Here is a 14657-nt window from a genome sequence, read left to right on the forward strand (position 1 = left end):
GCAGTTCTCAGATTCCACTCCTTTATTATAAGAACTGATTCTGGAGCTCTTAAAGTGAATAGATATTTTATATTTTAGCCCTAACAGTTCTTCAGCTCCTAACACCATCATTATTCAAAGGTCTGATATTACCATTGGTGCATTTTATGCATATTACACTCACTTCCTATTTCTACAATATTTCCAGAGAAAACATTTTTATCCTAGTTTGAGTTCTATTATTATCCTAGTTTCTGCATTCCAGAAAATTCAGTCTTACAGGCAGGTGGGTTCCTACTTGCATTTTACTCAAATATTCTATTTCTCAGTATGATAGGCTGCAGTGTATTCTACTGGAGGATAAGAAAAGCTTAATTATTTACTGCTGCATCCCCAACATCTAGAACAATGCCTGCCTGACCCAGTACAGGTGCACAACATTTGCTGAAAAAATCCTAATCCTGCTGCTGAGTAAAATTAGTTAATTAGATCTTTGGGGAATCAGTCTAGATGATAGACTTTTAACAGTAAAGAGTAATGACTTGTCTTACTTTTAGCTCCAAATATTCTACAAACATATAGTGGATTAAAACAATGGAGTGTTTAAAAAATGTATCAGTTGGTGGAGACTGCCAATAGATGGCTTGAAAGACTTCAGCTATTGTTACAAGTCGTGTGTGTGGTGTCAAACAAGACAAAAAGATTTTAAAAAAACAAACAAACCTTTTCTTAAATGATTATAATGACTTACAAAGTCTTTTTTTTTTTTTTTTTTTCAGTCACGTAACTTCAAAAGGTGATTTAAATAACTCATTACGGTCAATGGATCACCAGTGCCTGGAACAACGACCGGCTCATAGTAAATATTCAATAAATACCAACTGAATTAATTGCGTAATATTAACATTCCTTTGAACCCTAGAAGCAGCTGGGTCTTTACCCATCCTTAGAAAGCGATGGGGGCAGGAACCAGAAATCCCTTAAAAGGTTACGACCAGTAACGAGGCTGAGCTAAGCTCATTGGTAATACAAGGCAGGCTTAGAGCACTGAAGAAAGGGTGAGAGGACCCGAAATACAGAGAAACAACAAAACAAAGCAACAAAAAAACAAGCATAAGAGGAAAGACGTTTCTGCAGTGAAGGTTGGCAGGAAGCCGCCGCAATCAACCGCAGGTCAACCCTTGTTATGAGGCGGTCACCTATGACTGAGATCTGGGTAACTGCCAGCAGAGTGGGGTAACTACAGAGACCCCACTTTTGAGAGCTTCTTAGCAATACTGACAAGCCCAAGTTTATCCGAGTTCCCCAGAAAATCGCAAGCCCCGAATTTCACGACCTATCCTCCATTCCATCCCTATAATGCAGCCAATAGGAAAATCCTCCGCCCTGAGCGAACTACTCTGCAGAGCTCAGACAGCCCCGGAGGCGGGTCGGCCCGGTAGAGTCGCGGTACCGCCCGACTGTGGGCCTCCGGAACCCCAGGAGCCCTCAGCCAAGCGGCGGAACCTCCCTTCCCTGTCTCCGCCCTTCCAGGTAGGTCCCAGCCCCCAGCAGCCCGGGCGGCCTGGACCACACCCGCTTCCCTCCGGTGGCCCGACCGCCCCCGCCGCAGTTCGCGGGAGCGCTCTTCCTGGGGCGGGCACAGGACTAGGGCGCATGCGCAGTGGCCGAAGGGCGCCTCCCTGTCCGGATCTCGCGAAGTTACGTTAGATTGGCCGCCGGTGACGGGTGGCTGGGCCGGGGGCGGGAGGGCTTCTGGGGTAGGAAGGGAGGTCCGCTTGGCCGGGCGCGCCGCCCCAGTGCTCTGTGGGATACTGGAAGTCTCGAGCGTCTCCTCCCGGTTCCCAGCCCTCCTCTGGCCCGCACTCATAGAAACAGTCACACACCCCCTGCCTCCCCTCTCTTCCCTCTCCGCCTCCCCCTTCCCCCCCTCGCGATAAGAAGACCCGGCGGCAGGAGAGGGGATGAAGATGGCGGACGCGAAGCAGAAGCGGAACGAGCAGCTGAAGCGCTGGATCGGCTCCGAGACGGACCTCGAGCCTCCCGTGGTGAAGCGCCAGAAGACCAAGGTGAAGTTCGACGATGGCGCCGTCTTCCTGGCTGCTTGCTCCAGCGGCGACACAGACGAGGTCCTCAAGCTGCTGCACCGCGGCGCCGACATCAATTACGCCAATGTGGACGGACTCACTGCCCTGCACCAGGTCTGTGCACCCTACCGCCGGGTCTCCGGACCCTGCGGGTTCTCGTCGGCCTCCTGCTGGGGCCTGTTCCCCACCCTCGGCCTCTGGAGGCTGGGGGCGGCGGGAGACTCCCTGCTGCGGGGTGAGGGGGCGGCTTCCCGCGAGGGAGGGGGAAGAGAACTGGTGGAGGGAGGGCTTCTGGCTTGAGGCCCCCTTCAGACTAGTTGATGTTGGTGTTAGGAACCGGGTGATTTCCGGGGCAGAGGAAAAAGGGACTGTGATCGGCTTGGGGCGCCAGGGCCATTTGTGAACGTGTGTCTGGGATTCGGGGTCGAGACGGTGTGGGGTGTATTGGGGTTGTACCTGGGCCCGATGTCAGTGATATACTTGGACGACGAGGGATGCTAAAGAAAACGACCCACGAGGGGCATTAGGGACACTTGAACAGATGGACGTCTTTGGCTTGTAGGTGGGCATTGAATTTACTGTAGTTTTTAGGGCTTGATTACAAATGATGATGATAATAATAGTAATCAGGAGCCCTAAGCCGAGTGTCTGAGCGGATGATTTCCTGTTTTCTCCTTTATTACTCTTGGTCATTGGGGAGGGGGAAATGGGGTGTAATTAGCTGATCTGCTCCGGATGAAAGGGAGGGGATGGAGATGGGTAAGGTAAGGAAGTGCTCAAAAGGGCTTACCCACCGCCGGACCCAAAGGTACTGAAGTGTCTTTGGGAGAAGAGTTTGCCGCAGTGTCAGAGATCCTCGAGCCCCACGTCTTGGGGTGTGCGCTGGGGTTAGAAAGAGAAGAATAAACACTGGGCACGCTTTTCAGAACCGATTACCAAGCTCCGATTTTCCTTTTGGGGGTGATAAAAAAGAAAGCTGTTCACAAACTTTTCTCAAAATGGATTCTTTGTGCATGTTAAAGTTTTATAGTAGCCTGATTGGGATCGCTCAGTGTTAGCCAAATAAGGAGAAACTATTGGCAATCCAGAGATAATGTTGCTTTGCCTTTAACAGGCCAAAAGCAACACAACCACGTAGAGTTCTGCATAAAAAGCAATCTTTGAGTGATGGTAATAGGTGACAAGACATAGACTCTATTTTCTTACTGGGCAATTTGGAATTACTTAGAATCTGACTTAATAGCAATAGCTTCCCCTTAAAATGAAAAGATTTGTAAACTAGCTCAACGTTACCTTGGTTGTATGTGGAAGATCATAGCTGTATTTTATTTAAGACTGTTACAAAAACTTGTTACAGAGGTTGAAACTTAAGGCTCTGTATTTTATGAATATTGCCTTGCTGCCTTTTTAAAAGGTGTGTGGTGGCATTTTCCTTTTACTGCTTCCTGTTTGGTGAATGATGACCGTTTTAAGTTTTATTTAATTGAATTCTCATATCAAACTTGGCTTATAGCCTTTGTTTACAAAGTTGACTGGATGGATTGAAATGACTGACAAATTGCTGGACAAATCTGGAATTCAGAATGTGGCACCCAGTAAAAATATAGCGCGGTCTGTAGTTCTTTTTATGTTCCATAAATTTGGAGTCTTTTATTTGGCTGAGGTTTATTTTAAAGCATAGCAAACTCTAGATTCTAAAAACATGGTATAGAGAATGAAAGAAACTTTTGGCACTAAAAATGGTAATGTAGTTATGTAAGATGAAGGATCTTTTAAGTGCAATTTGCACGATTTAGTATGGAATTAATTCTGAAAGACACAGTTATTGTATGCTAAGGTCAGGGTACAATTGGATAATGGTTTACATCAATATATTTTATTAAAATTGTCAGATAGAAATTTAAAGTTATCACACTCGTGGAGGAACCCAATTGTATTGGCTTGGGGAAAGAGGAAATTTTCTAATGCTTATATTAATGTAATACTGGCCTAGGTGGGAAGAGAAAATACATGTAACAGACTTTTTAAGTTTGTTTCCCCCCCCCTCTCAGTTTGGACATGTTGCAAGAATTAGTTGACTTATCAATGTTTTCCTGATTAACTGAATTCAGTAGTTTGACAACACACAGGTATAGCCTTTATTGCGTATTTTGTTTTACCTGACAAGCTTTTAAGCAAAAGTTTATGCATAATCATTTGCATAATATCTTTTTGTAATTTATCTGCACATTCCTTAAGTCCCTGAAGCTACAGTCTTTAAAATACCAAGTACTAAAATTTTTATCATGTTTTCTCCACTCTCATTTCTTTTTTATCAACTCATACTTTTTCCCCTGTTGCGACTTTGAGAACAAGGAGTTCGTTTTGGGCAAATTCAGGACGACAGATAGTGAAAGGTGGTAAATAAAACTTTTTTAAAAGGAATCTCAAGAAAATTTTAACCTTTTAAGAAATCTCTCGAATGCTGCTTGTTTTAAGTACTTAAATTATAAAACCTAAAATTGACCCACTGATTTAATAGCCTTTGAATAGTGTTTTTTTAATTAACTTCTCAAAAAAGCGTGTAATACCTAAAATGTTTTTGCTAGATTATTGATTAGTCTTTGGAAATATTCACTTATCTTTTTGGTTTTAATCAGGCATCTTAAATTTCACTGTCAGGAGAAGTTTTAGAAACTTTACAAGCCATAACTACACTTAATCTCATATTGTACTTCCATTTTTAATGTAAGCAGCTTATATTTAAAAGTTTATTGGTTGAATGTGCCCTCTCATTAGAAATTACAAAAGCTACTTAATTTTTAGCTGTTCTTTTTGTATAGAAATATGTCATCCATATTGGAGAAAAAGCAGTGTTCTTGTCAAATTTCCTGTCTTGGTCTTTGGAGTAGCCTCCCTCTCCTGCTGACTCCCATAGCTAGAAAACAATGCTGAACGGTATTGAAGCTGAAATAAACTTCATTTTCTGGAACTGAGGTCTAGAGTAGATTTTCACTTTAATTTGTGGGCATTAATCACTTCTGATTTTATAGGTACCTGGTTGAGTTTTCTGCCTTGTGATCTATATCTGTATTTCAGTATACATTATAAATATTTTAGAAGAGTAATAGAGGTTTCTGTAGAATGCTTTGTTGCTGATTACTGCTGATACTGGTGTGCATAATGCAGGACTGAGATTTCTTCCAACAATGTTGAGTTTAACCTTCGATTTTACCTTAAAATCTTATCTACTTACTCTGTGCCAGTAACTATCAAGTTGATTTCCAGTTCTCACATTTCTGCAGAGCTCCAGTCCCTCATTTCCATTTTTCTAGTGCTGATGTATTGATGTAGAATGAAATATTAATTCACTATGTTGTGATTTTATATTTAAAAATGTGTATTTAAGTAGTAAGATAGTAAGTAGAGGTTCACTGCCTCTGCCATAGAGTAGCAATTACTGCATTTACATTTAGCTTTGTGATTTCTTCAAAGGATTCTTACTCAAACATGGATTTTCATAGTTAGCATTCAGTTTTATACTCTTTTATCAGGTAACATTAGTTTAGATACATATGTATGTTTAATTTTATTTCCTTAGACTTCACCTGTATCCTTTTTTCAGTCTGAGTATTTTAAGTTGTTAGTTTTACATCAATGTTAGGAATTTCTTTGAATTCAACCTGAAATAAAACTTAAATCTTTCTTCACCAAGCCTACTCTTCTCATTGATAGCTCTGAATCTTTTAATGATGTCATTAATCTCTGGATCAAGTTTTAAACATCTCAGTTATTGTTTAGTCGTCCCCTTGTCTACATATATCCAATCAATCTTCACAATTGCCTTTTCATCAGTTCTTTTCCTGGCTACTCTCATTATCAACCTAGTTTATACCTTTATTACTTTATCCCTGGAGTACAGTAATATGTTAACTGCTTTCTCTGCCTCTGTTCTGTTTCTGGTCCAATCCAGCATTCATATTGCTCTAAAAATATTTTTTTTTAACAATAGCACTTTCAATGTGTCACTCCTTTCCTTAAATTTAGTGTTTCATCATTTAGCTTATAACTGATGTATCTCCATTGCATTGTTTTTTACTCTTTACCTTTCTATTTTCATGCCAATGGTTATGCTCTTTCTGCCACTAGACTATCCTCCCTCCCTTCTTTGCCAGTCAAATCTTAGTTATTCTTCAGAGTTCAGTGGAATTGCCAGCCAGTAGGGATCTTTCTGTTCTTTGAATTCGAATAAGAATATGGCACTGGAGAAGGACTCTCTTCTCTGGGGTGCTCACTGTATCTTATATTTAGCCTCTCTGCTGCTATTGAAACGCTTCTATTGAATACTGTTTGTTTTTAAGTTTGTCTTTCCTGATAGAGTATAAGGACCCAATTTTCTACATGTCGTATTTCCAGAGTCGGGCACATATTAGGTGCTCACTAAAGATTTTATTGACGTGTGTCTTTTACCTATTATTACAAGTACAAAGTTTTATTGTTCTTACACATAGTGGAACTTAGATGTTCATAAAACAAATGAAAATCTTTGTTGTGGATCTTCTGTGTAGATTTGTTTAAATATCTTGAGCTTTTAAAAAGTTCTTAATGTTAATCTTCTTCCTTTTAAAAAACCCTAAACCAGTTTAAATCCTAGTAATATGTTTAAAAAATACTTATTTAAGACATTAATTAATTTGCCAGCTTCTTTATAAGAGTCTGAACTAGGTCCTATACAGGAATACCAAGTAGAATTAGATCCATGTTCTATGCTATCATAATTTTAAAATAAAGTTTCCTTTTACTTTTCAATAGAGACAGACTTGCAGATAAGTTTAGTATTCAATCCTTTTGCTCTTAAAATACAACTTTTATCAACTTTAAGGGCGCCATTTGAAGCTTCTTTGTAAAAATATGTGGCTCCCTTCTTGACAGTAAAAGGAATACTTTTGTGCAGTCTTTTCTTAAGGGCTTAATCTTCTCAGCCAAGCTGTTTTCACTGAATCGTAATCTGAAATGTAACTCTCTTTAAAAGTATTCTAATAAGGCTACTTAAAGTGTTTTCCAACCAAAAGGAAGAGAGATTGGAGTGGTTGATATTGAGTCTCTTGTTAGAAAATAATGTAATTGCTGTATATGAGAAATCTGTTTAAAAGTGAATATAGAGTTTATTGTTTATTTTTTCGGGGGTGAGGGATGTTAAGATCTTAGAAGAATCTAATGAATCACTTATAAATAATAACAGCAATAGCTGTTTAAAAGAGCGTGTAGTATAAATTACTCTCTCTACATGATTTTTTTAATTAGGAAGACTGTAACACATTGATGCTGATGGCTCTTAAAACTTTTTATTGAAATCATCCTAAATCTATTAAAAGGGAAAAAAAAACCCACCTAAACAAACAAAACTTCTAACCCCTCTAAACTGGCCCCTCACTTCCTGCAAATAAATGGACAACCCTATCCATATATGGGATGTGCTGGTTTAGGGCACTAGTGCCCACAGTTCTGCTGTTACAATGTCTTCTCTGCAGTTGCTGCCTTTGTGCTTCCTGGCAACAGTTTTGTGGTCTGACTTTGAAGTGTCATAACCAAGACCATCTTTCATGTGCTTCAGCTAGTGTGATTGCAAGCTGTGACTGAGCATATTCTAGTATAATCAGGTAGAAGCACTAGATGGCATAGAAGAAATTTGTTACCACATTTTACAAGTACTGTTCACATAAGAAAAGAACTTATGCTTAAAAAAAAGAAAAAAGCAAAAAAAAGTCTAGCAGCGCCTGGTTGGCTGAGTTGGTGGACCATGCGATTTGATCTCGGTATTGTAAATTCAAGCCCTTGTTGGGTGTAGAGATTACTTAAAAATAAAATGTTTTTTTAAAAAAAGAGTCTTGTTAGGTGATTTTTTTTTTAAGATGACTAGAAAGATTACTTTTATGGGGGATGGAGAGTATAGAAAATTATTTTGTTACTGCTTTAACATTACTTCTTGAGAGTTCCTGATTCCCTTTCTGCCTGAAAAATATTTCCATTTTCACCCCCACTTTTCTTATGAAAGTTTATGGGGTTCCATAATCATGTTGGAAAGATGGAGTACTGTATACCAAAAGGTATACATCTTTGAAAGATGGAAGACCTCCAAAAGTTCTTTTGAGTCTATTCTGAGTTGGAGTTGGCTATTAGCCATGACTTACTAGTGTTTTATTGAGAAGTGGAATTGGCTGGTGAACATTTGCTGGGGACTTGGTATATGTGGAACACTGTGGTACATGCTTTTACAACCAGTATCTCATTTAATTCTCACAGCATCCCTTCTTTCTTGCTCAAGATTGCCAAGATAATAAATAACAGAGCTGGGTTCTAACATGTAGGTTTTTCTGATTCCAAAGCCCAAACTTAAGACCATGCCAGATTTCTTCTTTTAAGTCTGAAGAAGTATTCTTAAATCTTCTAGTCATTATGATTGATTATTAGTAGAGATTTCTCAGTTAATCAGCTGAATTAAATGAATCAAATGAATTAACTGGAATCAAATGAATCACACACTACACACACAATATCACACAATTTTTTCTTCATCTACTTTTGTTTTAGCTAGCTAACCCCCTTATGAACTTTATTTGTTCGTATAGTAGTACTATATCTAAATTAACCTCAGAATCTAGCCTAAAGTTTAGGAACTGCCAAGATTGTTTTTGACTGGTCATTTTGTGCAGAATATTTGATCAAGTGCTTTGGGAAGTTGCAAGGAAGTTACAAAAGCAACAAAAACTCCTTTTTTGGAGACATAGAGTTTAGTCTTTAAATGTCTCTATTTTCCTTTATCCTAAAAATAATTTATATTGTTGCTTTAGGCATTTTTATGTATGCATTTACTGCACATGCTTTGTTTATATATACCACTTTTAATGAAAAGAGATAAGTTATAGGAAAACTCATATCAGGACAAAATAAAAGAAAAAACAACCATGAGTTTGTCACTACCATTTAATCTGCATTTTACTTCCTGAACAGTGATTATTAGGACTTGAGATAATACATGAAAAGCTAATATAATTAACTGAATTAATTTATGAATTAGTAAACCATACTTATTAATGTTAATCATATTTGATTTTAATTGGAAGCCTTTTGTTAGTAGGAATATCCAAGTTAAAAAAATAATTTTAAATCATTTTTGCAAAATTCAGCCAAATTATGTTTTAGATCTTAACTTGGAAATGGTACCAGAATTTTTTTTCCTTAGTAGTAATAAGTGAGAGCAACATTTGGAATGTAATTTACATGTTGCCCATTAAATCACTGATTCCCATAATTTTACATTTCATAGACCTGTTTACTTAAATTTGACTAAAAGGGGATAGCCTAATTTTTATTTGCCAGTGTGACCACTTTATACTATTATCACCATTTTCATAAAGAAAAAGAATATTTTAATAATAAAGGCTATAGTATCCAAATAAATAAAAGAAAGTGGGGAGTCTTGTCAATTTATAAAATTATTGCTGTATTGACCAGAAATTTTCTTGATAATCTTTCATGCAAGTAGAGTGTGTAAGTGGGGATGAACAGATTTCATGACGCGATTACCTGTGTCCTCCTTTTGGAAGGATATGATGGCACTCAGGTGGTGGCAGGCCAGATCATTAGGGTACAAGTGCCTGGCCCCTGATTACCCAAGATGGAGCAAAAAGGAACTTAACTAGAGATTCACAAAACCAGTGACAGTGATCCACCAGTTCATATTTTAGGAACCACCAGTTTCATATATATATTTCCATAAGCCTTTGCACATGTAGTCTTCCTCTGGAATGTATTTCTTAGCTTATTTATATTAAAGCACAGCTCAAAGCGCAAAGTGGAGACTTGCATGACGTGGGCACAAAGCGATCATTAAAAATTGTAATACGAGTGTTTATACCAGTAACTTACTTTTATAATGCTTAAAATGCAAAGGTAGCCATTGTTACAGTCAAAATTTAGCAGGATCTTAGATTTATTTTTGAAATGGAATATATTCCTGATTACCAATATAAGCAGAATTTTGCTTCATTTATGCAACATACTTTAAAAATGAATTTTTTCAAACAAATTGTTGGTTGTTGGTTTAGAAAAGGAGTCCTTAGGATACTGGCATTAGAAGCTAATTCATATTTTCAAATGATTTTAATCACAGTTTTGTATATTTTTTTCTAAATAACACTTTCACTGCGGATCGCTATATGCCAGGATTTTCTGACCTTATTAGTATTTTGGTTGTTTATCTTTTCATTGTTGTGCTGGCTAACCATAAAAAGACAAACTTGAGCTCTGGTTACTGCCCTAAGTGTGCTTGCTCGACTAGAATGCTCTTTCATGGGTGGAGACATTCCACATTGTCATGTGTTGTATAGGTATTTCTGAAATGACATTTGGTGGAAACCATGGAAAGAAATGAAGGCATTCCTCAGCTGTCACCTTTTTAGTAATCTGTTTAAATGCCTTATGTGTGTTGAGTGAGATACTCTGCAGGGAGAGCTTCACTTAAAAAGTTACTTTAGTTTGATTATTAAGTCATATTTGAGCTGAAGTTGCATTTTTTTTGTAGTTTAACATGTTCTATAACAAAAAGATAAGGTTATAGAAAGTTTGTGCCAGTTTCTTAAATACTTGCATAGTGCCAAAGAAATTTTGTGAGAATGTGAGTTGATACCCTCTTAAGAAGTTAACCATGTGGAAGAGTCTATTTTCCTGGATTAACTTTCAAAACACACACATACCAATTACCTTTATAGGAAACATTAAAGTATGTACATTTTATTTAATCTTATTTTAGATTATTATAAATGTGTTCCAGTATTCATACTTTTGTTTGGAACATTTCTGGAACTCTTCAGCTCCACAGTGATCTTTTGAATATTTTCAGTGTTGAAGTGTTTTTTGTTGTTTCTTTTTCTTTTCTTTCAGGAGCGTTTAATTTTGAAACTGATAGTCATTTGGTGACCAAGAGCATATGTCTGGTGAACATGGGTAATCATAGTTAATACTGTCAGTAATTAGAAGATATTTTAAAAAATGCTTATTTTTAATTGGAATATAATCATAAGGAGGCCATATTGGATTTTATTTAACTCTTTTTATGTTGGACTTGTGTATGCTTCAGAATTTCTTCATGTTAACCTGGCATACTCTTTGTGTTCTAGACTTCACATGAAATAAGTCAGTGTTTTAACTTGTGATTTGAACATGGTGTTTCTTTGTAGATGTTTGTTTTCCAGAAAAGATTTTGATGCTGCTGTTGCCAGCGCATGACACTGCATTTCATTAAGAGCTATTGTATTTCTCAAAAGTATGTTAATTTGTACAGTTTTTCTTGAAAGATTAGGACAGATGACCTGTTCAGCAGTCTATCCTTTCTGAGTACATGGAACAAGCTGCATAAAAACTGTCTCATATTCAAGTTTTTTTCATTACAGAATGTCTGTTGCTGCTTAACTCTTTCAACCATCTTTTTTTTTTACAATAAAATGTCTAAATTTCTGATCATCCCAACATTTTTACTTATCCCATGATATACACGAAAAAGCCTTAAGTAATTATTAAGCCTTCAGTGTCTTCTGCTCTTGCTTTTTCGTCTTCCCCATCTTCTTTCTGCTTTGGAACATGGCTTACTTTCAGGTTTGCTTATTGTTCTTTATGTATTTTATCCCAGATAAACACTTAAGAATAATTATTTAAGTAGTTGAAGTATCATAGAAGAACATAGAAAGAAAGAAAGAAATACTGGGATGTCTGGCTGGTTCAGTGAGTATAGCATGTGACTTTTGATCTCAGGGTCGTGAGTTCAAGTTCCATGTTGGATATTGAGCCTATTTTTAAAAAAAAAAAAAAGGACTTTAGATTTTCAGGCCTGAGGTAGGCCCATGTGAAACCTTATTAAACTTTCCTTTGTCCATCTTTATTCAATATATAATTTTCTATAAATGGTTGTATTTAATTTTCTGGTTTGTAAACTTATTTTTAAATTAAACTTTTTTTTTAGAAAGAGAGAGAGCTTGCACATGCACACACATGAGTGGGGTAGGGGGAGGTGGAGTGGAGAGGAGAGGAAGAATCTCAAGCAGGTTCCATGCTCGGCATGGAGCCCTATGCAGGGCTGGATCTCATGACTGTGAGGTCATGACCTGAGCTCAGATGAAGAGTTGGCCACCTAACCAGTTGAGCCACCCAGGTGCCCGTAAATTAAACATTTTTTAAAAAACTTCTAGGTTAATGAATGCTGATTCTCATTTTCCTTTTTAATGATTACATAGTATTCGTGTGTGGGTGTGTGGGTGTGTATCCCAAAATTTATTTTCCCACTTGTCTGTGATGAATATTATATTTCCAACTTTTCATGATATAGTGGGTATTGTATCCTTGCTCACTCATGGCATTGTATTGTTAGGATTGCTTTTTAGAACTTTCACCTATAATTTTATATGTTTTGCTCAAAATAACATGCTTTTTTAATGTTTCTTTATACAAAAGACATTTTCAGTAAAGTCTCTAGTGTATTTAAGATAGAAGACTAACCTTGAAAATACTTCTCCTGACATACATCTGTTTTATTACTCCATGTGTCTTAATAAAATTTGCATATAAGTTATTTAAAATGTTAAACAGTATTTGTATTTTACAGATATATGATGTTGTTACTCATTTAAATTAGTGATTAACTAATTCACACAACAAATATATAAATCATTATCTACTATATGCCTGGCGTTTGTACAAATCTCTAAAAGCAATGTTCCCTGCCTGAATGTAGCATATTATCTAGTGGGGTGGTAGTGTGAACAAATGATTTTAGTAAGAGTTAGAATAGAAATATAGGGTGAGATGAAAGTTTTTATTAGGAGGACTTAACCTAGAATATCAAGAAGAACATCCCTGCGAAAGTTATGTTTAAGTTATAGGTAATGAGTGTCCACAGCCTTTATGATCCTGTTCCCTTCTTGCTTATTTTCTGAATGCCCCTGTTCAGTGTCCCTTTTAATTTCTTTTCCTTCCTTCCTTCCTTCCTTCCTTCTTTTCTTTGTTTCTTTCTTCCTTTCTTTCTTTCTCTTTTGAAGATTTTATTTATTTATTTATTTTTTTTTTTTTTAAAGATTTTATTTATTTATTTGTCAGAGAGAGAGCGAGCGAGAGCGAGCACAGGCAGACAGAGTGGAAGGCAGAGTCAGAGGGAGAAGCAGGCTCCCTGCGGAGCAAGGAGCCCGATGTGGGACTCCATCCCAGGACGCTGGGATCATGACCTGAGCCGAAGGCAGCTGCTTAACCAACTGAGCCACCCAGGCGTCCCGAAGATTTTATTTATTTGAGAGAAAGAGCAGGAGAGAGCCTGAGCTAGGGGAGAGGGAGAAGCAGACTCCCTTCTATGCAGGGAGCCCAAAGTAGGGCTCGATCCCAGGACCCAGGAATAATGACCTTAGCCAGAAGCAGGCACTTCACTGACTAAGCCACCCAGACACCCCCAATTTCTTTCTTTTTTAAAGAATAATGTTCCAAGGTTCTCCTATGTCTGTTTTTCCTTTCCCATATCATTCGTTCCTGTAGTTCAATTTTTCTCTTTATATGATTTGTTCTCCTTTTTAATGTAATCCACATCTAATTTTTGGTATCATCAGTTTTTCATTTATTAAACTAAAATCTCAACATCATCTTCTGTTTTCTTCACTTCTTACATGTAGTTAACAGCTCCCATTACATGCCCACCTGAAAGATAAATCAGAGGCCTCTTATGTATCATAGCTATTGAATGCTGGGGGGATTTATTTATTTATTTATTTTTAAAGATTTTATTTATTTATTTGACAGAGAGAGAGAGAGATCACAAGTAGGCAGAGAGGCTGGCAGAGTGAAATGGGGAAGCAGGCTGAGCAGAGGGCCCGATGCGGGGCTCGATACCAGGACCCTGAGACCATGACCTGAGCCGAAGGCAGAGGCTTAACCCACTGAGCCACCCAGGCGGCCCTGGGGGAATTTTATTTTTAAGCAAAACAGATAACAATACTACCCTCATAGAGTTTACAGAATGAAATTACTTAGCCATCAGGGAAATGCAAATCAAAACCATACTTCATACCCACTAGAATGGCTCTAATAAAAATAACAGATCATTAACAAGTATTAACTAGGGTTTGGAGAAATTAGAACCCTTTATACTGCTGGTGGTAAATATGAAATGATGCAGCCACTTCTAAAACAGTCTGGCAGTTCTTCAAAAGGTTAAACATAGAGTTACCTTATAACCAAACAGTTATACTCCTTAGTATATATCTAAGAGAATTGAAAACAGATATCCCCACAAAATTTGTATATTAATGTTTATAGCAGCATTATTCATAAAAGCCAAAAAGAGGGAGCAACACAAATATCAGTTGAGTGGATAAGTAAAATGTCCTCTATTATGTTACTGAAATTGGTGGAGTATTATTTGACAGTAAAAAGAAACGAAGTACTGTACTTGAAACAGTATAGGTGAATCTTGATGACATTACGCTTAAGTAAAGGTAGCCAGTCACAAAAGACCACATATTGGATGATTCCATTTATATGAAATGTTCAGAATAGGCAATACATAGAGATAGAAGA

The 14657-nt window shown here is 37.5% G+C and overlaps 1 protein-coding gene across 7 annotated transcripts in view; it reads left to right on the top strand.

Moving 5' to 3' along the window:
- Positions 1-1674: 1674 nt before the first annotated feature.
- The window catches only part of PPP1R12A (protein phosphatase 1 regulatory subunit 12A), a 147965-nt gene continuing 134982 nt past the window's right edge, over positions 1675-14657 (top strand). For 4 of the 7 annotated variants that reach the window (XM_045069079.1, XM_045069081.1, XM_045069080.1 and 1 more), the window contains exon 1: positions 1675-2180. In XM_045069079.1, the coding sequence (XP_044925014.1) occupies positions 1944-2180 (237 nt within the window). In that variant the 5' untranslated portion in view covers positions 1675-1943. The remainder of the gene's footprint in view (positions 2181-14657) is intronic. The other 3 variants (XM_045069078.1, XM_004752352.3, XM_004752349.3) reach the window with 1 other exon arrangement.

This window comes from Mustela putorius, unplaced genomic scaffold (assembly GCF_011764305.1).
Source record: "Mustela putorius furo isolate JIRA1106 unplaced genomic scaffold, ASM1176430v1.1 tig00003911_pilon_pilon_pilon, whole genome shotgun sequence".
In the NCBI taxonomy this organism is placed as follows: Eukaryota; Metazoa; Chordata; class Mammalia; order Carnivora; family Mustelidae; genus Mustela; species Mustela putorius.